Genomic DNA, 24312 nt, shown 5'->3' on the forward strand with positions numbered 1-24312 from the left:
GCTTTTGATTATGTGGTCCAAGACACACTAATTAATGTCAATAAATATGGTAACTTTTTTTAAAAAAATTGTACGTACAGTAATTCGCAAACTTTTGGTCGAATCAGCACACCACCAATATTCTTGAATGCAATTTTAATTACGCTTAATTCGTTAATTTTATCAGTGAAACTTTATTATTTTTAAAATTGTACCACCCAAATTTTATTTCCACAAATTTTATCATTCAAAATTTCAATTTTTGTGTATTTTATTATCATTGTTGTATCCAAAGTTATGAAACTCGAGAATTTACGCACAAATTTGCGGAAGTTCCATAAACTCAACTCGTAGACTAGTAAAAGTCTACTTCATATAAAAATAATAACAAAATATCTATAAATAACATATTAATTAAATACTTCAACAATATAATAAAATAAAACAGTAAATTAGAAAGTTCAGAATATTCAAATAATAATCAAGTCTAGTAATAATACATTACTATTAGGCAATAACTTGTAGAAGTTATAACTATGATAGATTATTCTCGTCGAGAGTTTGATGTTATTAAAGAACAAGGATTTAATATTATTAAAGGTGAGAATTTTGTATTTGAAAATAACACGCTAAATGAAGATATGTTGAATGCTAAACAGATAGAAAACAATAAAAAATGACTTAAATTTTGGTCTAATTTTTTTAACTTGCTAGTTTATAGAGTTTACCGAGAGTCTGCTAAAAAAACTTACTTAAGAGTTAACTCGCAGGGTACAAGTGAACTCATAAACTCATAAGAGTTAACGAGTTAACTCGAGAGTTTGATAACCATGTTGTATCACAAAAAAATTAATGATAAAACAAAATGATATCATTTTGTTACGACTATGATGATAAAATGTATAAAAATTAAAAACTTAGATGATAATTTTGCAAAATATTAAAAGTTGAATGATAAAATTTACAAAATAATGAAAGTTTGATGATAAATTTGCAATTAAGCCTTTTAGTTATAGATGTGTAGTTTATAATTTTAACAAATGTTAATCAATGTCCTTAAGACATTAATTAAGTAACTTAAAGAAGAAAGATTTTTATTGGAATGCACAAAATTACATTGTATATGACTTTTCTTACGTTGGCTTATGATTTATATAATAAATATTTGTTTCTTTTAGCTCCTTAACTAATGCTCTAAGGAAATTGGTTAGTAAATAACCTATAATTTTAATTGTAATTTGTGTTTTCATTTATCTATAACAAAGACAAATATTAAATTAATAATAACTCACACATCATATTCAATTTAGTGTGCAACTAGATTCTCTTAATTTGGTTTGTATTTGTGGGAATTGAGTTACATTACTGAATAATTATAGGAGATTTTTTTTATCTGATAATAAAAAGAATAAACATTGAATGTTAAGAACATATGAGTGGTAAAGTTAAAATGAATAAATCATGAAAGTTTGTAAAAAGAAGCATCTTAATAAGCATAAAATTATTGAAAAGTGGAATGCTACCACACTTTTTCTTACATATCCTTTCTAATTAACGCTCTATATATGATTAGATAAAATTTATTGGAAATTATCAATTGTGATGGATCACACTTTATATTCAATGACTTTATCTCTTGATTTAGAAATAAAACCTATCAAAATTTATGATTTTTAACAAATTTTAGTCCATCATAAAGAGAGTGTAAAAGATAATAACACTAGGATTCTTAAACTACAAAACACAAAAGAAAAAGATGAAATATGTTGATAGGTTATCTCTTCATCTTAGTCCTATGAAATATTCTATCAAAGACAAACTATGTAGTATTTATTAATTCTTTTTTTGTCCGTGTGTGAAAAATTATAAGTATTCTTTAACTCATTGATCTAAAGAAATTTTTCTCATAGACAAAATTGAACATATATTATCTTATTAAATAGATTGTTCTCCCACATTAAACACAACAAGATCTTATATAATTATGTCAATACTAAGGATTTGCTAATTGTTCATTTAAAAGCCAAAAAACTAATTACTTCAAGTGATTTTTGCACCAAATTAACCTTCGTACAAAATGATAGTTGTATTTTAAAAAGTCAGTGTGTTTTACACGCACGCGAAGCGTCTCACGTGGGAAGAAAAAAAAATTAACAGTATAATTAAAATTAATCATTAAAACTAAGATTAACTAAAATGATCCATGTAGTTTTATAACTCTTCTCACCTTACACTCTCGCTATCCGTATAACACATGTTTATAGTCGTACATATGGTACAACTCTAATTATATTATAAGAAGATTATGCGTAAGCTAATATAATGCAGTAAATCACACTTCAACACCATGCAAGCTTGCGTTCCGTGTCTATTCATATGCAACTTGCATTACTTAAATTACATTTTGTTTCGTATACCCCCACTAGTTCAAAGTTCAAACTATTCATTGTTTAAGATAACGTACACATAAAGAATATTAATAGCACACATTTGAAGAAAATCACTATAATAAAATAATTTGGATAACAAGTTTTTATTTTGAAACCCATAAACCTATTACCCTATTGCAAATCAACACATCATGGATAACAAATTTGATGCGACATTTTACTTTTTAATTATTAGTTATATATTTATTATATTTATTTATTATTCATTTTTTATAAAATAAAATGATTTTTAATCTTTTGGACCTGATAGCTCTATTGCAAATCAGTACATCATTGATGGAGTTTGTTTATATATTTTGAGATGAATAGAAAGATGTGCAAATTGCCAAATTCATCAACGCAGCTAAAACTAAAATGTTTTAATTAGTTTAAGTAATAGATTTAGTCCAACTTGACTCAAAACTAACTCGTGTACACTTGTAAAGGTATTAAATGTTTTTACACGAGTGCCTTTGAAAAAAATATAATTACTAATTTTTTTATATATAAGATAGTAGTATTATTACTAAGTTATCTTAACTTGGCGAGAAAGGAGCCTTTATTTTCTCTTTAGCTTTCCCAGACTTGAAGTTTCAATTCTTCAATCTGGTTATACGTCAGAGCCTGCGAGATCCCATATAATGGTGATATCATGCCACGTGCAAGTTACTTTATAATACCCCTTCTTGCACCTACCCATGTAATATACTACTAGTACTATGACTATGAATATGATATCAAAATTCATTGTCTTAACGCATATAATGAGTGCAAATGCAATAGTAACACAATTTATGATCGATTATGCATTGAAATTCACGCGTAGAGAAAATGACAATGCCATTCCTATAATTTGAAAACCAACATTACCTTCTTCAGCTTTCCCTCGTAAATAGGAATACATAACACTTCCTAATCCTGTGAATTGTGATCCACTGGTCGTTTTTGCAGTACTTGTATCATAAGGTTTTCGATCAATAGGTGATTTTCCGCTGGTTTGATATAATTATTTATTTATTTCATCCCATTTCTGTTCACTGTATCACTTTTAAAGAAATTTTTGTTTTAATTTTTTCCGTTATTTAAAATGTAAAATATCATTAAATATTAATTTTCAATTATATATTTACTGTAGATCGAGATGTAACCGATTATAAAATATTAACTTAGTAAATAAAAATATATAATTTACTAGAAAATTAGAAATAATTTTAATAGAAACAAGGAGATTTGTTATTCTTCTTAATTTATATCCATTTTAAAAAATAATTTAGGATTACTCTTTGGTTGCAGGACTAATATATACGAAGTTTATTTAATAGCAAAATATTTAAAACAATGTTATTACAATTTTTCTAAAGCAGGTATAAAAATAAGCTATTTTATGCCATTTATCAATTTTTTTATAAAAGCTACAAAATAAAATATATTTTGTTTTAAAAAATTATACATTGATTATTTTTATTATATTATTGGTATGAAATATTGATTAACTTTATTGGGTGAACTTCTCAATTACAATTTTTTCTTTGAATTATATTTTTTTATTTGAATTGGAGACTGTTTAAAAATTATAAGTTCAATTTCAGTCAAACTAATGATATGTTAGTCTATATATTAATTACTTAAGTACTTATCACAAAAAAATAGATATAAAAATCGTTAAAAATATTTAAGTGCATTGTGACAATATTACTCTCATCCACAATTGCTGTTTTCTTTTACTACCATGTAATAATTAATTAATTTTTCATGGTGAAATTTAAATACTAATAAACAACTGCTTCAATTTTTAATGATATAACCATGATTGTATATATGAATAAAATTGATTTTTGAGTGTTAGAAAACACTATAAATGGATGTATCAAAGGAGCAATTAAAAGGTGACATAGTTTAAGAAAAAGGGGTAGAAGAAATTAACCGACAACATATATTCTTGATTGTATTGTCCATTTTCAAGTAATCGTACATTTTTAACGGGGGATAAGGCCATGGTGATCTTGCTTAATTATACATTTTGTAAGATAATAAATAAAGATATGTAAAAAGGAAAGGATCCCAGGGGGGCAAAAGGGTGGGAGAATGATGGTGGTGAGAGTCACAGTGACTACAGCAGGAGCAGGAGCAGGAGCAGGAGCAGAGCATCAGGGTGGTGCAGTGACTCAGTGTGTTGGTGAACAATTGCGTACAGAGGGACTCTTCTCATTAATGTATTCCCTCTGCCTCTCTCAGGTACATTTTTTGTTTTTTTGGTTCATACTCACTTCGGATCATTGTCTTTTCATCTTTTCCTTTCGTCCTTCCTCTCTGTTCTCTTCTCCCCCTCTCTTAATTTCCTTTTCTCTTACAAAACCCATTAACTATGTTTTATCCACCCCACAATAGTCGCTAATCTCAATCAATGTAACTCTAACATACAATTCAAATGTTAGTGTGTTACTACCTTAAATTCATGCCTACTATTTTTTTTTTATTACATACAGACACTTTGAAATTTATATCCAATTAAAAAATGGCCATTTCAAAATTAATTAAAAAATAGAGATAGAAGTAGAAGAAAATATAGTTATTTGAGTTATCCAATTAATTCAAATTTTAAAATATAAATATAATAAAAAACCAATTATAATTTATTTAGTTTAAAATTAAAATTAAAAATCAATTAATTTAATCAATCCAAACTTATTTATTTTGAATTATTGGAAGTCATCGTTCAATAACACCCCCACCATTAAGTACTATAATTAATCAGCTACATCCCGGAGGCTGTTTCAATCAACATAGGTCACTCCGCGGTATGCACAATTGTATATAGGTCAGTGAAACAAAAGTTAAATATAAGAATTAACAAAGCGAAAAAAGGCTGCAGAAATATAACTTTTTGCGTTAAGTACTGTACAATATTTTTATAAAGAAGCATATATATATATATATATATATATATAACACTATTGATATAATAGAACAGTTACAAGTTTTTTAATATCAATAGTCTAACAATATAAACATCTAAAAAATATAACTATAATTGATATCTCTTAATATTTTTTCTTCTATTTCTTTATTTTTTTCACATTATATTACCTATTATATTATCACTTCTCTCCTATTTTCTTCCCTCTTAATATGTGTAAATTAACATTGAGTATCCATAAATCTTTATTTATTGTAAAGGTTTATTGGTTGGATTAACCAAATAAAAATGATAAGTGATCATGCCTTTTAGGCTTAATATTTGAATAGTCATGCACAAGGACAACTCAATTTGACAATAATGAGAGTTGAGTATGTACAACCAATTAGAATCTTTAGTGGAACTAATCCAAATAATATGAATCTTTAGTGGAACTAATCCAAATAATATGATCAAGTGAGTAAGGCAATTACAACACTCAAGCCAAAACTTATCCCGACATACTACTGTTATTTGTCGATTCAACAACATAATCCAAGAGCAGAAGAGCTTATAGGTCTCGAGTCCATAGTTTGAAGCCAAAGGCATCTCATACCTGTCTCACACATAATTGAGGTGTATGAAGCAACACCCTCTCCTCACATGTGATCGAGGAAGATAAAATACATTAGACTCCATGAAAAAGATGAGAATTGTTACGTACAAGTCAATTAAAGGATACACTTCATAAATAGGTTTGATCCTGTAGACTAGAGTCAGACCAAGTCAATTACACATAATAACAAAGGCTTAGTAGGATTGTTTGAGTTCATATCAAGCTTTAGAACTCCCTAACAAGTATGCTCTCCAACATGAATATGTTTGTAACTCGATGATAAAATTAAAGTAATATTTTTTCATGGAAAAAGTATTGGTAAATGGGTATAATGTATTTTTTTTAAGAAGGGTATAATGTAATTATAGTTAGAGGAATGTTATTTTTTTAATAAACGTTTGAGTTTATGTTGAATTATTTAGAAACTTCATTGAAACAATAAATAATGTACTTTTAATTAAATGTTCACATATTTTATACTATGTTAATGAATTGATTTTGGATGTGAAATTCATTGAGTTGAAATAATTTTAGATAATTTTTTTGTGTTAAATAAAAAATTATACTAAATTTTATTACTAACTTACTTTATAATAAAAAAATCAAATATAAAACACTCAAAAGATATTACTATTAATTAACCAACCGTACTAAATGAGAAATAAACATGGTTAAAGGAAACGTCAGTTTAAAGTTTTAAATGTCGAGAGTACAAGTTCAATTTAAGTTATTTATTTTCAAGTTAAAAATTTGATCTTCACACTTTTGAGTAATATATATATATATATATATATATATATATATATACACACACACACCAAATATATACGTATGTATAAATATACTAATTTGAATATGTTATTAAAATTACTTTATACATACATCTCCATGGTATTCAATATTTCAAAAATACTTCTATTAAAATTAACTTTACCAAATTCTAAACTAAACATATAATTAACAATTTTTCATGCATTTAAATCATATTGTTGAAAACTGACTTTTTACTACTTGCATTGCTTGATGGTCAATGGCCTTAATTAAATGAATCGAATTCGGCTACTGCTAAATCAAATAGGTGTCCAGTTAATTTGCGCTTAACCTGCTTAGCTCAGTGGCAGTTAATAGACTAGCTAGTTCACGGTCAAATAATAAAAAATGGGAAAATTTCCAAAATATTAGAAGGTGGTTGAATTTTTAAAAATGATTAAAAACAGATAAAAAATTGAAAAATATCCAATATTGATATAAATATAAAAAATATGTATGGATTATTCTAATAGTAAAACCCCAAGCATTAAGCTTTTACTCCTAAATTTTGATAAAACATAAATAATAAAAGTATGAAAAATAATTAATATTAAAAAGAATTAATTGCAGACTGACTTGGTGAGCCATTATTAAACTAGCCTAACTAACTTATGAGTTAAATAGTAGATGAGGCCAAAAAAACATATACTCACAGCCTAATTTTAACATACTTAGCCTGCCGTTTAAACTTTAACAAATCGCTTTTGGACTAACCCATATACATAACAATATATGTGTTTAGGATCCGTTCGTTTGGATAGAAAAAAAATAAAAATGAAATAAAATGAGACTCACATTTTTATATTTTATTTTAATTTAAAATTTTATTTTTTATTTATTTCATTCTATTTTATTGAATGGACCCTTAAGGTTTATCCAACTAAAATATTTTTTTTTTGTTTTTTTTACGGGAAGACTAAAATATTGATTCCATATATATGATTAGTTATATTATACAGTTACAACTATATTGGTAGTGTATTTAGTTTTTAAGGCTATATTATTTGAAAGTAAACAAATAAATATTTTAAAATAATAAATAATTTATGAAAAGAACATCATCTAAAAATGAGAAGGAAGTAGTAGATGTGATATGTGTGATGACTTTGTTGCATGAGAATTGACAGGTGACCCTGCAGCAACATTCACTCACAGCACTGGGTTTTGTCTCATATGGGTGGAACTCAATTATTTCCCAACCCTCCAAAACTTGAATTCTCCACCTTGTTATTTCCTTTTTCCTAATGCTTTTTGTCGCTGTTGACTTAGAAAATGAGAGGAGAACTGGGGAGTCCATCACGTGCATGGATTTGACATGATGGAATGAATACCAAGGAAACTTTATTGTCATTATTACTATTAAATGGATGACATGAATATTCTGATGCCATCAATAACGTCCCCTGGTCTGGTCTGCTGTGTTGTCTGATTTTACTACCTTTTTGTTCTCTCACCCAACCAATACCCCACTCATTCTCATCCATCCCTTTAACCTATGCCCCGAAAGGGAACCCTAACCTTCTTCTTGTTGGTAACTGAGATTTTACCTTGTTTGAGAGAATCATTTTAATTTCACTGCACCGTCATGTTATTTTCCAATTAATTCCCCCCCAAGCTAACAGCACATCGGTGATTAAACAAAGATTTAAATGTCTTTATCTTTCAAATTTAGGATGAGTATATGCTTTTGTTCTAAAAAATTTAAAACAATCTTTTTAGTCTATATAATTGAGAAAAGTTCGTTTTAATCTCTTTAATTTGTATGAATTAACGTTATTTAAATATCATCTAAGAGAAAAAAATATATATACGTGGGTGAGAGGGTGTTTGTTAATAAGAACATGAAATCAAAATGAGTTATCATATAAGTCACATGCTGTTAATTACTTAAGTGAAGTCTTGAACTGAGAAACTAAAACTATATTTTTTTTTAAAATTACAGGAGCTAAAAAATTGATTTAAATTTGGAGTGCTAAAAACAATTTTATCCAAAGTTTAAGCGACTAAAATTATATTTAAATTTTAAATAAATTGTAGTAGATGCTAATGACCTCTTATTTTATGTACCATTTTAATAATTATTTGCAAAAAGTCTTGTGTGAGAGGTTTAGTTAAATTAGTTAAATAAGATGCGTAAGTTACATTGTGTTTGATTTCTACACAATTTTTTTTATGTATTTTTGTTTCCAAAAAACTATCAATGAACAATATTATTAACATCTTAATTATAAGTTTGCAATCAATTTAGTGTTTTTCTTAAAGCACTCTATTGCATGATCATTGGGGTAAATAGTAATTGAAAGAAAAAGAATACTTCCTCTAGATTTATATATAAACAAAAAAAAAAATATTAGTTAGACTTAATATAAATAAATCTAATTAATTTTATCCTATTTAATATTATTATTTTTAAAATATCATTTATTTATTTTTATTTTTATTTTTAATAATTTTTTTATTTATGATAACAAGTTTTAATGAAATATATTTTAAAAATAATTTTTTCATTTGAAATTAATAAAATTAAATGATGTGAAGTAATTTTTTTAATGAGTGAAAAATTAATAATTTTTATTTTTAAGTGAGTCTGTCTGAAAGAATTACTACCATTATATAATCATCGAATTACAAGTTGACAAGAGGGACTGGGAGCCTACTCAAATTATAAGGGTAAGCTCACTTTACCAAATACTAGTACCAAACAGTCAGTAAAATTATCACATGAATATAATGATGAGATTTCTTGTAGAGTCAGAACATATTAAACGCCATTTTAGACTTTATGAAAGCATATTTGTCAAACATGTCGTTAGAGTATCGTGAGTTTGGGAAACAACTTCACTAATCATACACGCCAACCAGGAAAGAGAGACTAACCAGACCCAGCAACACGTTTAAAGTCGAACAACAAGTTAACAATATGGAATGCAATTATTGGCTCACAAAGCCCAAATGTTTGATAGAATCTTGACGCTGCTTGCAATCATCTAAAAGTTGTACCTCTATTAAGCGACGACATTTTTTTATGCGCACGGGAATGATCGTTAAATTTAAGCTTTCCAATAAAGTTCAATCCTACTAATAAGGGAGAAAGTTGTGGCAACATTTGAGTCATATTGGAGAGTTCATTATTTTATGCAATTACAAGTAGCCTTTTGGAAAGGCAGGAAGATTTCACATTGTAAGTTACAGATTTTTTTATATATATATATTTCAGTTCATTTAAAATCAACATACCGTAGTTTCTGCAATATTGTTATTGAATAAATATTTACCACGTAAGTATTTATATATGTTTTATAATAAAAATAAAATGATTATTTATTGTTCAAATTGGATTTGACCAAACCTTTTCAGGATGGTAATCCTATGTGAGCTTCTCCACTTATGTGGTGGATTTTATTTGGAAAGATATTCTAACGCTCAAGTTAACAAAGTAAAAATATACAAGTATCAGATTATAGGTTTCATTAAGAGTTAATTTATCTAAACCAAATAAGTATGATGATTTCCTTTTATATAGGTGAAATTGAATGATAAGATCTCAATTATTTTTCTAAGATAATGTAACATAGGAGCATATATAATTTTATCTTATCTTTATTCTAATAATAGATAATATTTGTTTTTAGGGGATATCTCTATCTTTCTCATAGAAGATGGAATTTTCTTTTTTCTTTAATTAAATCCACTCAAATTTTATGAATCCGAGTAACCTACTCATCCTTCCAAGTGCGAAAGTATGCCAAGTCTGAAGCTAACGGTACATGTATGAGCTTTTATGTATAAGAAGTAAATTTAGGTCCTCAACTCTGACTAAGCTATCATCCAGTCAAGTTCGAGTGTTAATTATTTGTTTGGTAATAGTTGAACCTGAGAGGGATGTTCTCTTTGGCAAAATTTTTAACTTAGTCACAAAGGGATTTAAATAGTTAGGTAGGGCCGAGTCCAAATGGTTAAGGATTTGAAGTAACATCTTATCAGTTGTTACATTTGTTGAGATACATTTAATGTTTTCCCACTTTTTCAAGAAAGGCGCAATGATTGTGTCCTTTGAATTTTGAAGCATCATTGGGATTCCCAAGGGTCACATCTATCCCCAGTTGTTGATCTATCTCCTTGAGGAAGGATTTGACGGTTCAAATGGATGCGTCCTATTAGCCACCCGAAGCTTCCAGAAGACTATAAAAGGGTTGAGAAACGTTTTCTTCTCCCACTCCTTTGCTTATGTGTTTTCTTCTCCGGCCAAATTCCTTATTCCCAGTATCTTTTTGTTAGTTACCCTTTTGCCTCCCAAGTACACATTTTCAACCTTTTATCTTAATTATGTCATATTTCGGGGAGGGTTATGTACGCTCTAACAGGGCTGAATACTAATGCTAGAGGTTCGCCTTACTAGTGAAAGTTAAAACAATGATCCTTCTCACCATCACGGCGGTTTTAATGTCATTCGTGACCATAAATCTAGTATCCCCATTGGTAGCGTCGTCCTAGTTGGTGGTGGTGTTCCTCTAATTGCTAGTGCTACGACCCTTGCTAGTGGTGCCAATGCTTCTAAGGGAAGACCTCACACTGGAGTTGACTCACTTCACAGGGAGGACGAGGCCAAGTCTACTCTGCCTGTTCCTCTTCTTAATGTTATTGACCTACACTTGAAGGCTATGTTGTCCAAGTCTTGGTTTGTCGTTCATTTATTCCTCCTACTCCTCCTAAAAAACCTAGTAAGGTAAATTATGAGTTGCCTTCTATAACCCTTCTGGACTACTCTTGAGTTCACGAGGAAGTCATATTCTATGAAAGTAGTTTCTTAACTTATGAGTCTATTACTTACTTACTTGAAATAGTCGAGTTCTATCACATTAGTGGACCAGATATGGTGGTCATTGAATCTTGTCTTGTCAATGAGTGTGCCTTTATGCGTGCATATTTGACCGAGATTCACTTTATGTATATGTACTATACTTTATTCTCGAACCTACATCTAACTATCCATTTTGATAAGTTTGGCATATATGTTTTTGAGAACTTAATGTCACCCCTACCTAGTTACATCCAAATGTTTGGGAAGCCATGTGTGCTTTTAGAGTTTTATGTGACAAATTCTTTAATACTCCTACTGTTTGCAAATTCCCTTATCACTATAAAGTTAAGATAAACAAATGGGGGGGGGGGGGGTTGGGTTTCTCTTACCAATATTCCCAGATGGGCTGTTATTGGCCCATATACTACCTTTTATAAAAAAATTAAAGGTAATTTCTTTCAAGTTTGTCCTAGTGCCCAAGCTACACTAGTAGGGAAAATACTTTTTATGACACATCAACAATGACGGTTTCAAGAAACCGTCATTAAAGTCAATGCGGTAGCACCCTTGTAATTAGGTTTATTGACAATCAAGACAGTTTTCAAATAACCATCGTTGGAATAAAAGTTGGTTTACCTGAAGCATGATGATTTCCTTTTATAGATGTGAAATTGGATGATAAGATCTCAATTATTTTTCTAAGATAATGTGAAGAACGAAAAAAAATATGATTTTATCTTATTTTTCCTTTAATTATAAATGACATATTTTTTGGGGATATCTCTATTTATATGTTGGTAGAAGATAGAGTTTTCTTCTTTTCTTAATTAAATTCACTTAGATTCTATGAATCCGAGTAATCTACTTGGTCGGCCACCAAATACAAAGGCTTGTTGAATCCAAATAGTACATTTATATATAAGTTATAAGTTGTTTTCATAATCTATTTTACAAAGCTTGCTATAATATTAGTTAAAAAATAGTTTATGAAATTTATCACAAATTATTTTTATAAAATAATCATACAAACATTCATGTCATAAGATAAAATACTTACAAATAAATCTCAAACATATATAATTTTGTCTTTATAATTAATAATTTATGCTATTGATTTATGAAAGTTTGTGTATATGTAATCTAACTTAATCTTAAATTCATCAATTACAACTATATTTGATAAGACATTTCAGTTAATTTTTAATTTTTTTCACTAGCTAAAAAATTTGTTTGACTATTTGGAAAACAAGTTTTTTTTAATAGTTTCTAACATTTTTTCAAACTATTTGAAGTAACATTTTTTAAAACCTTAGATTCGAAATTCTAACTTTTTATATTTTTTTTCATTTTTATACTTAATATATTTATCCAATTTTCTAGTTACCATTTTTTAAGAAATCATAATTTTATTATTTGTCAATCATTTTATCTTTTTCAACTACTTCAAGACTTAATTTTATTGAATACTAATAATTTAGTAAGTTAATTTTACAGCTTGTAGCTATTAACTAATCTTTAATTACTTTTTAAACTTCCAACCAACTTTTTAAGTAATTTTATGGAATATAGCCTACATAGTAACTCAAGATCTTTTTGGATAACTTATCTAAAAAGTAATTATATACAGGAGAAGACTACAAGAAAAAAGAAAAGCTTCTCGCATAATAAATTAGCATACGACGTGAATCCATAATAAGAAACATATGACGTGAAGAGTTGTGGGTCTCTTCTATGTTCTTGTTTCTTCTAATGTTTCATTTTCCCGCTATAAATAGTGTATGGCACACATGATAACAGAAGAAAGGCTAAAAACTGTTTATAGACATTAATTCTAGGCACTATAAAAAATGGTTTTTATGAACAATCATTACCACAGTAAATAATGACCATCCAAGGCCTAGTCGTTCAAATCCAAAAATGTATGGACCACTATTATTGAGGTCTTATGCAATTTTAATGCAAAAAACCAGTTACGCGTACGGTGCAGTTAACAAGTAGTTTAAACTTATAAATTAATACAGTACTAACTATACAATAATTCAGAAGCCAAGTTCTCATTATATATACATCAATCAAACATGAGTATTTATTTGCATTTGTCTTTACACTGTAGTACGTCTTTACAGCTTTGTTTATGACTTTACCGCATTTCATTTTATACCTTTCATTTTCATATTTTACGGCTTTACTTTTTGCTCTATCCATACTTTCACCTAATTTAGTCGATTAGGGAGTTGCTTAAAAACCTACAATTAATAAAATAACCCCTTCCTAATTAACAAGAATTTATAATGTTTTACAGTCAAATGATTTGTTTAACTACTTAACTGATACGCTAATAAAATTAAAAAAAAAACATTTAACCTGCAAGAATTTTTTGTCAGTGCTAATTTATTCTTCAACAAATTTGGGTGTGTTTTTCAAATTAAAACAATTTAAGTAATTGACACAGTGTATAACTGGTTTTATTTTATACAAACTTTTTATTCATTTTGTATACATGAATTTAAAAAATGATCTTTTAAAATTAAAAAATATAACAAAAATGATTTCAGATCATTTTAGTTGAATTTTAACTCTTGTCTTGTTAAAAACAAGAAAACCTTTCCAACAAAAGCACAAGAAAAAGAAAAACACAACGCATAACGTGGAAAGGTTCGTAGCTAAAAGTTGAAGCATCACCAATGGCCAGAAAGCTATTTGGGTTGAAAAGCAACTGCAAATTAAAAAACAGAAAAGGCATTATTAGCTTATTAGAGTAAAAAGAGCAATCGGGTTTTAAGAGGGTGGGCTTTCACAGTCATTGTCAAAATGATTCCACCCTTCAAAAGTTTAAAAAGTACAAAATAATGCACACATAAGAAGAAGATGTTGTTATTGCACACTAAAAGGAAACTAGACAAGTTACGTACTCTTTTTTTTTTTTTTTGGTTAAAAAGAAAAACTACTCTTCCTATTTCTCTGTCTCCCACTTTAGAGGGTCATAAACAAAAGGTCATTATTTCTCTGCAAGCAAAAGATTTTGGAGTTTTCGCATGGCACGCACGGTAGCGTGTGCGGCGGGTGGTACGAAATAAATAATAGGCATCACCATTAGTGAGGATCCCACTTTTTTTTTAATGCATACAGATAAACTGTAGTTCTTACGTAAACCTAAGTTTTGAAATCAAGCTTTTGTTTTTTTTTAAATGTTAATTAATATCATAAGAACACTAATTAAAGAACCAAAGTAAGAATATTTTTATTAGGAGACGAAAAATTATACGGTTCATAATTTATTTTTATGCTCTTATGATTTACATAATAAATATTTTTTAAAATTTCTTAATTAATGCTCTATGGATATAGGTTAGTAAGATCTTGTTGTTCTTTTCTTTCATTATTGCTCGTTTGTCAATAAAACAACAGATAAAACTACTCAAAGTCAAAGGAAATGTTATGTGAAACCGGGCGTTACTCTAGGTCCAAGTGAGGCCCAGTTTGAAAGGCTAAAAAAGAATGGCCTGGAAAATTGCGATAGTTCAAGGCCCTGGAGCCTTAAGCCCAAAGTTTCTATTTATTGGGTAGCAGCTGATATTATAATAAATCATAGGAAGGCCTCCTTACCACACGATACAAGAGAGTACAGTGGTAAATTCCTTTGCCTTTTGATTGACGTAGAAGGGTTTCTTCCCGATTTGTATCCGGATTAAGTGAAATATTGATTGATCATCATTTATCATGTCGTATTATAATGACTAGGGAAACAACACTCCCTGCTTAACTAACTGCTTTTCCATTAGATAATAGAAATAACCAGATGATTTGTAAAGATAATTATAAGAATAAAATAATAACTTATTATGAATGTAGTTATAGAAATAAAATATGTACAATAATGTGTACGCTGAAATATCCAATTTCAACGTATATATAGTTATAGATATTTAAAATAACTCATTTATATTTATATATTTTGAAAGGAACTGAGTATATTATTTATCTCAAAACAATGTAATGCACTTAGGGATATCACCGAAGTGATGGGTACAAGGACTACCCGCAAAAGAATAAGCCCCTCTAGCCCATTTGTATTTATTATTTATGCCTATATACGTACTATTACTTGAGAAACTTTACTTCAGACGGTTTTGTTTGGTTTAAATGGATTAAAAGTTTCGGATAAATGATAAAAGTTATGTTTAAGAAGGTTTTTCGTTATTTTTCTTCCCTGTTCCATGAATGTATAGATTTTGTTTCCTATAGTTCAGTTACTCTTTATTTGTCATGATTAACCGCAAAGTTAACATATAATTAGAAAGTTTGTTTAGAGTTGAAAATTGGTAGGTTAATTGATTGGAATAAAAGTATTTTATAAATCTTACTACTAGATGATATATATATAAAATTTCATGGTATTATTTGTCATATATATAAGTTTCATTCTCTCCTTTGTTTTTTGTTCCAAAAATGGGGTGTAAGATTTTTGGTTTTAAGATGCATGATGAAAAAAGAGGATAGAGGAGGGAAAGGTTTAAATGGGAGAGGGTGGGAATGTTAATGTTATGTTAAGAGTTAGAATCTTGTCATGACGGCTCAGCATTATTGAGAGAAAAGGTAGGAAGGGTTGCACGTACATCTGTCGGCACCCGGATTTGGCGTTGTAAAACCGCATCCTTGTTTGTCTGCAGAAGCATGGGCTCATAACAGATTCAAGAATAATAATACACGAGAAAGACAAATCTATGCATGATGATCTAATTTCTTATTTCCCTCTCCTCTGTTCCTTTCTCTGCATGCATACACAGCCACAGCATTTATTACTAACAACAATGACTATCATATACGCACAATGAAGCATTGTAGTTATATCCACCGCCATGCGTTGGTTCCCCACCCCCATCTTCTCCCATTCTCATTCTCATTCTAATTCACCATCATCAACATCATCATCGTTGTCGTCGTCGTCATCATCATCCTTATCTTCTTCGGCGACTCTAAAGTCTTCCCCTTCTACGTCCTCCGCCTCCGACCCCACCAGGAAGAACAGCGGCTCGGCCTGGTTCTTCGGCAGCGGGAAAAGGTCGACGTGGAAGCACTCCAAGAAGCTAACCCACGTCGCCGTCTTAGACTCCCTTGTGGTGCCCCCCTTGTCTCGCTCCTCCAGCACCTTCGATCGTTCCTCCACCTCCTGCGTTCAGCCTCAGCCGTTGCCCTTGCCCAGAGACGCTGATTACCGTTCGCCCTCGCCTAAAGATGCCGCCGACAGACCTGACGCCGCCGTCGATGTCACCCTCACCCCTGGTTTTCGAATGCGCAGGTAATTTACATAACTTGATTCCCATGTTACTCATTTCATTTGGTGCATGCAGGGTTTCCGTTTCATTATGCAGTAGGTTATTAAAATAAATTTTGATTTTTTAATATTTAAATGTTTATTAATTAATTGTGCTTGTGTGCAATGTAATTATCCAGGTATGTAGTCAAGTTACTTTATTTCTCTATCCTTTCAACCAATTGATCAATTATTAGGGGGGGAAATTGGTGTATAAGAAGATGAAGAAATAAAAGAGAGAAATACATATTAAAAACAAGTAGAGAAAAAAAAAAGAAAAGTTAAAAATGTCAAATAAATATTTCTAATACAGAGTTATTTATGAATATTAGAATTGGTGCGGGAAAGTTAGGTAACTTTACAAGGTTTGAAGTTGTAATTTTTTTTTGTTTATAACCTGATAAAAATATCTACTAATTTTATTAATAATGAATGTTGGTTAAAAGATTTAATTAAATATTTTTATCCTTTTGATTTGCAAGACTTTTATAGTCATGTTTAAGAGAACCGAGTCCATACCTCTTGCACGAATGCTTTGCTGATATTAATGTTATTGCTAAGTATTTGGAACAATGGAAAGTCGAAAAAAGTGGTTGGTCTTTAAGAATTCTGATGTCTGGGTTTGTGTGTACAGTGTTTTTGCGAGGCAAGAAACAAGGTCAGCAGGGGTGGTGGCTGAGCAAGAGAGGAGTGAAGGAGATAAGTTTTGGTTGAGCGTCCCTCCAAGAAGTGCTCCAACGAGTCCTTTGGGCAGTCCCAGCAACAAAAACGATGATGATTTGGTTCCATACTATTACGTCTCACCCAAAGGAAACCAGTTCTGGTCTGCACCAGAGATGCCCACATTTGACTCTTCCCACCCACCTCCTGCCTTCTTTGATTTATCCGCATTACACACCGATAACATTCCTTCTCCCCACCAAAGCCCAACTAGGCTTTCTTCCTTATCCATTCCTCCCAAGTTATCCCTTGACACCTCTATAGCACGTCGTGAAACCACTGCTCCTCTCGCTGTTCACCCCTTACCCTTGCCTCCTTGGGCTGGGCCTGGGCCCCCCTTGCTTTCACCATCTTCTACCTTTTCCCCACCTGTGGCTAAGACTGAATCCTTGCCCATGAAAAACCAGTGGCAAAAAGGAAAACTTCTTGGTCGTGGTACTTTTGGAACTGTTTATGTTGCCACCAACAGGTATATCTGTGGTTCTAGTGCTACATTTTTCATAAGCATTATTTTAAGCTCTTCCATTCTCTCTTTCTTCGAAGCTCGTCTAAAACATATTGTTGTTCCTCATAGAAAAACTGGAGCATTGTGTGCAATGAAGGAAGCAGAAATATTTTCTGATGATCCAAAGTCTGCAGAGTGCATAAAGCAGTTAGAGCAGGTTATTCATCTCATTAGTTAATACTCCCTTCATTCTAGATGATATGACCTGTAAGAGAATAAAAATAAAAATTATTTTAAAATAATTGCTATTTTATAAAATTAATATTACATTAAAACTACCCTTAATCAATATTTAAGAAGAATAGTGTATAAAAAAGATAAATCAATATAGTAAAAGGTTATTTAATATTTTCTATGAAATTTAAAAAATTAATTATATTTCTTAATACTTATATCGAAACCTTAATCGGATGAAGTATATAAACTGTTTATTTATTAACAATTTTCCTTTTTATAATGTTTTATTTATCCAAAATCATTTTCCTTTTTCTAGTTCACTTTCTTTATATATCCTGATTACCCAATTTCTGCCTTTTTCAGGAAATTAAAGTTCTTAGCCATCTGCAACATCCAAACATCGTGCAGTATTATGGTAGCGAAATAGTAAGGAAGAATTCCTATTCATGATTAGTTGTCTAAGATTAACCATTATCTATAGAACTGCCCACAAATTAACCTTCTAATATCTTTGGGTATGTTTTGACTAGGTAGAAGACAGGTTTTATATTTATTTGGAATATGTCCATCCCGGTTCAATGAATAAATACGTTCGTGAACATTGTGGTGCAATAACAGAATGTGTTGTTCGGAATTTCACGCGCCACATTCTTTCGGGCTTGGCTTACTTGCATAGCAAAAAAACAATTCATAGGTACTGGTCACCTGCATGAGATCCGTGCCTAACTAGTATAAGAAATCTCTACCAGATATTTGCGTTACCATTATAAAAATTACTAGTTCCTTTTTTTTTCTTTCAGAAATTACTAATTCAATTTGGAATTAGAACATCTGATGTATATATTTTCTTTTGTTGTATGTGTGTAGGGACATCAAAGGAGCTAACTTGCTTGTTGATTCTGCTGGTGTTGTTAAGCTTGCTGACTTTGGGATGGCCAAGCACGTGAGTTGTAAAATTCCCCTTCTATTATATACTTGTTCTTGTCTCTATTCATATCCCGAAAGAGAATGCTTCTCTCGTTGTACCACTATTTTGGATTTCCAAGTATGATATGATTATCTTTACACTGTTAAAACATTCCGGTGGGTATTTGCATTACAAAATGCAGGCATTAAGATAAAAGGACCAAATTTATTGTTTTGGAAATTTCTTATCTTGAATTTTTATTACCCATTACAGCCATTGGAGTATATCGGGTACATCTTCTAATTTCCTTGGCTGAATATGTATCTTGTGCTTTAATGCTTACCTGTAAATTTGTGACATGTAGAAAAGTGCTGTGTCTCCAAGTTCTATATGTTATTTAATTTGAATTTTTTATGACATATATCTATGGTTTCTTTTGAAATTTACTTGTTGGTTTCACGAATACCATTGCTAACTAGTAGCTTTTGTGCCCTAATAATACTTTTTGGATGTCTATGTCCACAGCTAACTGGACATGTTGCAGATCTTTCTTTAAAGGGAAGTCCATATTGGATGGCTCCAGAGGTATATACTAAGTTTATAACTCTATATTACTCCACGATATCTCATGCTTTCTCTATTGACACTTATTTCTCACACAGCTTTTTCAAGCGGGTGTGCAAAAAGATAACAGCTCTGACCTAGCTTTTGCTGTTGATATTTGGAGTTTGGGTTGTACAATTATTGAAATGTTCACCGGGAAGCCTCCTTGGAGTGAGTACGAAGGAGTAAGTACCTTCAAAAAACATTTCTTGTCTTTTTATCAATTTGCTATTCAGGGCACTTCAGCACCGTGTAACATAATTACACTCTCTTTTGTTGTTGGTTAAAATTCATGTGAATCCCACTAGTTTAAAAGGAGATGCACCAAATCAGAAATGAACCTCATTTAGTGAGACCTTCATCAATTTTACCAAATAAAAGAGTGTGTCAAAAAAGCGTTGCAGAATATAGTGTTATCATTTCCTTCTCAATATTGGTATAAGAACCCCAATATTCATTAAAAGAATATTATTGATTGTTTCAATAACTTCGTATCTAGACATGGTTATATGAACTTAAGTGAGATGCTGAAGTTTTTTAATGGATTATAATGTATCAACTTTTTCCATTGTTAAAGTTTGGTTTAACAACCGGCTTAAAGCATATTTATACTATTTTTCTTTTGTTGCAGCTTGTGGATTCAGTATAGATGCTATATGTATACGTTTCCAATTCATTTTTTAACCGGAGGTAAATTCTCATCTAATTATGCAGGCCGCAGCTATGTTTAAGGTAATGAAGGATACTCCTCCTATTCCAGAAACATTGTCGGCAGAGGGTAAAGATTTCCTGAGACTTTGCTTTATAAGAAATCCAGCAGAGCGACCAACTGCTTCAATGTTACTACAACATCGATTTCTGAAAAACTTGCAACAACCAGATGTTTCATCTTCCATGCAGCTGTATAATGGAACATCCTTGATGGTAATAATAATATAAATGTTGTGATTCTTTTATATTTGTCATACCATGTGGTGTTTGGTATTAAATTTATCTATCTCATGTTGGCAGGATATCCATAGTCCCAAAGAGTTGTCTGAAAATAAACTTGATCAAATTTCTATTCCCAGTGCACATATTGCTAAAGGAAAATTAGCCACTGAGAGGTGAGAATTTCTCATTACTTCCATAGATTATATCTTCATGAATATTTGAACCAATGAATCGACGATCCATCCTTTTCCTCTGCTAAGATTGGGCATATATCTAACAAAATAAGTTCTATGTGACAGTGGCATTGCAGTGCCCTACTCCTGAAGTACTTCCTAGCTCACTACTCTCTAATTCTAAGCTCGCCTGCAACAGTCTCAATGAGATTTCTTTGTCTTTGTCAAATATGGCAATAGGAAAAAAAATGGTATTTAATTTCAAATGATTGCGCTGGGAGAAGTTCTCACACATTATGCCAATGGCTTTATTAGTTCATACGGACTTTGTTTTAGGTGACTTGCACCTGCACCTGTAGATGTTGAAGGTTCTTTCCCGGGATCAGCATTGATGCCCCTGCAAGTGACAAGCTTGTTCACTGTGGAGTTTACAGCATGAGGATATAGAAGCAGATTTTGTATAATATTAGAGGGATCCAGCAGCCACACGAATCCTGTACAAATAACACCATTGTATTTTGCTTTTTTTAAGAAGATTTCTACATTAAAAAAAACCTAATGAACATAATTATTTTAACAGAAGATACATGTGTTATAAACAAAACAAAAATACCTAACAACATGTGTCATTTCTCACTTCTTTAGTAAATTCCTTTTTGAAGAGTTAAAATTATGAAAAAAATAGGTTTACAAGAAAATTATTTTTTTACATGACAATTTTTTTGTTGTAATAAAAGTTTAGATAAATTACAATAGACCTCAGGACTCAATGAACACCTTACAAACATATTTATATATTATCTATGCATAAGATTTTCACATGGATAAAAAAACAAACTCATGTTCTCGTGAAATAAGTTTATTTTGTATCAACTAGACCAATCATTAGGTTTTCATGCAAACAAAAAATATATAAACTATATTATATTCAATTAGATTATATTGATCCCATGTAAAAAAAAAAAAACACATATGTACCATGAAAGATTATATTCATCCATATTTTAAAGAAGGTAAGAAATACAAATGGTTTCCTATAAAAAAAGAAAAAGAAATACAAATAGATAAAAAAAAATTGAATAAAACTGAAACTTTCTTTCACATGACAGTGATAATCGATCAATAGGTGTAAACCTTTTTTCGGAACATAATTACTTTTAACACGAAATAAGAAATTGCCTTTATTGTTAAAATTAATGGCCAATAAATCTTCAACATTCGTTCATTATATATCAGTAGTTTCAAATATTCTTAATATTTTTTAAATTATTAAATAAAGAAAATATCTCTTATATCATTCAGATATTAAATATCTTTATTTTTTCTATTTTTATTTTATTAAATATTAGGAAATTTCTTGAGAAGATATTAGAATTTTTTTAAAGAAAGTGATGGCTTAATAAATAGGTATATTCAATGACGATTCGTCCCACTAAAAGTATAACGTAATTCTTAATCAACTCTGCTTGTAACGTCAAATATTTCACGCCATAAATCGCTATTTGGGTAAAAAAAAAAAGTTTACCTAACCAATATCTTTGATAGTTCCACAGATATACTTACACGTATATATTTTTTGTTAATACGTGAGAATGTGAAAGATTTATAATATATATATATATATATATATATATATATATATATAATATTTAATTAATTTAACTAGACTTCATACTTACACATCTAATAGGATATTAAAAAATGAACTGATTTTGGTCCCTCCAAGCCAAAAGTATTTTAAGAATTAGATGCCCTCCACTCCCTGTTCAGCAGATTGTGGGATCATTATTTGGTCATAACATCAAGGTCAAAACCACAAACTAATAGATTTATTTTTCCAAATTAGCGCAACAATTTAGTAATTTATTGTTTTTTTAATCTATTCCCTTTGTCAGTCTGTGGTGTTGATATCATTTGTATTAAACTATGCGCTCCCCATTGGCTAAGAGGGTGGGGGATTTGGTTGGTCAAAATCATGAAATATCTTCCGAGAAGCGAATTAGGTTGCTGATATTCTTCTTAAATGTGGTCTTCAATTGGATGATCGAGTTAACGTTTATTTTTTCGTCTGAGAAGCAAATCAGGTTTATGATATTTTTTATCGTCCTCCTGCGTGGATTCATCTAACTTTGTTTGCAGATTTCGTGACTTTTAGTTTGCCGTTTAGCCACTTTCCATACAAAAAAAAAAAAACAAAAATATACTAAAAGGTAGAAAATGATTCCTCTTGATTATGAGAAATTATAAATCAAAATTTAGACCATTAAATCATATTAAATGATTTTTCTACGGAAAATCATATTAAATGATTAAGATTAAAAAATAATAATTTTTTAAGGTAATGATCAGGTTATGTGATCAATATATGATTTTATAATATAAATTTATAATTTTTATTTACCATAATAATAAAATATTTTCACGAGAGAATGAGTCTATTCTTTCAAACATTACTAAAGTAAACTTTAAGCATGTACCAAAAAAAAATAGTAAATTTTGAGTCATTAAATATGACTAAAATTCATATGTTTAAATTAATTTCACTTTCAATTTTTTATACATTAAAATAATATATGCCATAGCATGTAAAATTGACTCTACCTATAAACTGGACGGACACTAAATGTTAGAGACAATTTACTTAATTAATAAAATCCTTCCTTAATAAACATTCTAAATAAGATCTCATTAAAAAGAGAACTGAAGTGGTAAATATTAGTAGCATTTTTGTCTGTCTGGTACTATCATAGAAATGGATTTGGGCTTGGGCATATCATGGATTACGAATGGCATTTGATTCTTTTGTCTTTTGTAACGTCGTGATCTGGTGACAAATAGGCGCCTTCACGTGCATTTATTTCACTTTTTACTTGTCATATTCCAATAGTGCGAGAGAGAAGGTGAATGAGCCATGGAACCTCCTCCATCACAATCCATTGAAGTTTCTGGCACCGGATGCCAAGCTGGGGATGATACACAAGACAAGATCATTAATGAATGGTAATCTTCTTTTCTTTTGTAAAATTTGATGTGATTGTGAGATATAATATGTCTGATTATTGAAACTTTTGCTTTCTGGGTATGTAGGTTGTCTTGCTGCTATGACTGTACACAGGGTATCTTCGATTTCTTGTGCTGCAACTTTTGTTAGAAGTCTTTAGATTAAATTTCAGTGTTATTACTTTATAGCAATATGTAAAAGTCATTAGGACATAGGTATATCGAGATGTTCTTTTCCCCTCCCCTTTGTTATCGTAGAATTGGTGGATGATCAGAATTAACTAAGAAAAAGTTGTGATTTTTAATCATTATTGTGACTATTAGTAAGAATATTCTTCGTTTCTCTGTCTTTTGGTATGCCTTTACCAACTGAATTTGAGTTTGATTCTATCCAAGCCGCGTTGGGAATTTCATTATTCTTTTTTTTACTAAAAGAGAATCCTTTTACC

The 24312-nt window shown here is 30.0% G+C and overlaps 2 protein-coding genes and 1 long non-coding RNA gene across 3 annotated transcripts; all 3 read left to right on the forward strand.

Annotated features, from left to right (window-relative positions):
- Nucleotides 1-16316: 16316 nt before the first annotated feature.
- On the forward strand, nt 16317-16834 carry LOC114395416 (putative protein TPRXL). The gene has a single exon (XM_028357231.1). The coding sequence runs from the start codon at nt 16391-16393 to the stop codon at nt 16832-16834; it is 444 nt and encodes a 147-aa protein (XP_028213032.1). The 5' UTR covers nt 16317-16390.
- A 583-nt stretch (nt 16835-17417) lies between these two features.
- Nucleotides 17418-21310, forward strand: LOC114395504 (mitogen-activated protein kinase kinase kinase 5-like). The gene is made up of 10 exons (XM_028357334.1): nt 17418-18034; nt 18140-18227; nt 18611-18673; nt 18778-18941; nt 19115-19190; nt 19680-19739; nt 19817-19942; nt 20472-20681; nt 20769-20863; nt 21232-21310. Exons 1-10 carry the CDS (start codon nt 17418-17420, stop codon nt 21308-21310), a joined length of 1578 nt encoding a protein of 525 aa, XP_028213135.1.
- A 2192-nt stretch (nt 21311-23502) lies between these two features.
- On the forward strand, nt 23503-24190 carry LOC114405759. The gene is made up of 2 exons (XR_003665295.1): nt 23503-23863; nt 23951-24190. It is a non-coding gene; the product is annotated as an uncharacterized LOC114405759 (long non-coding RNA).
- Nucleotides 24191-24312: the final 122 nt, after the last annotated feature.

Source organism: Glycine soja, chromosome 1 (assembly GCF_004193775.1).
Source record: "Glycine soja cultivar W05 chromosome 1, ASM419377v2, whole genome shotgun sequence".
Taxonomy (NCBI): Eukaryota; Viridiplantae; Streptophyta; class Magnoliopsida; order Fabales; family Fabaceae; genus Glycine; species Glycine soja.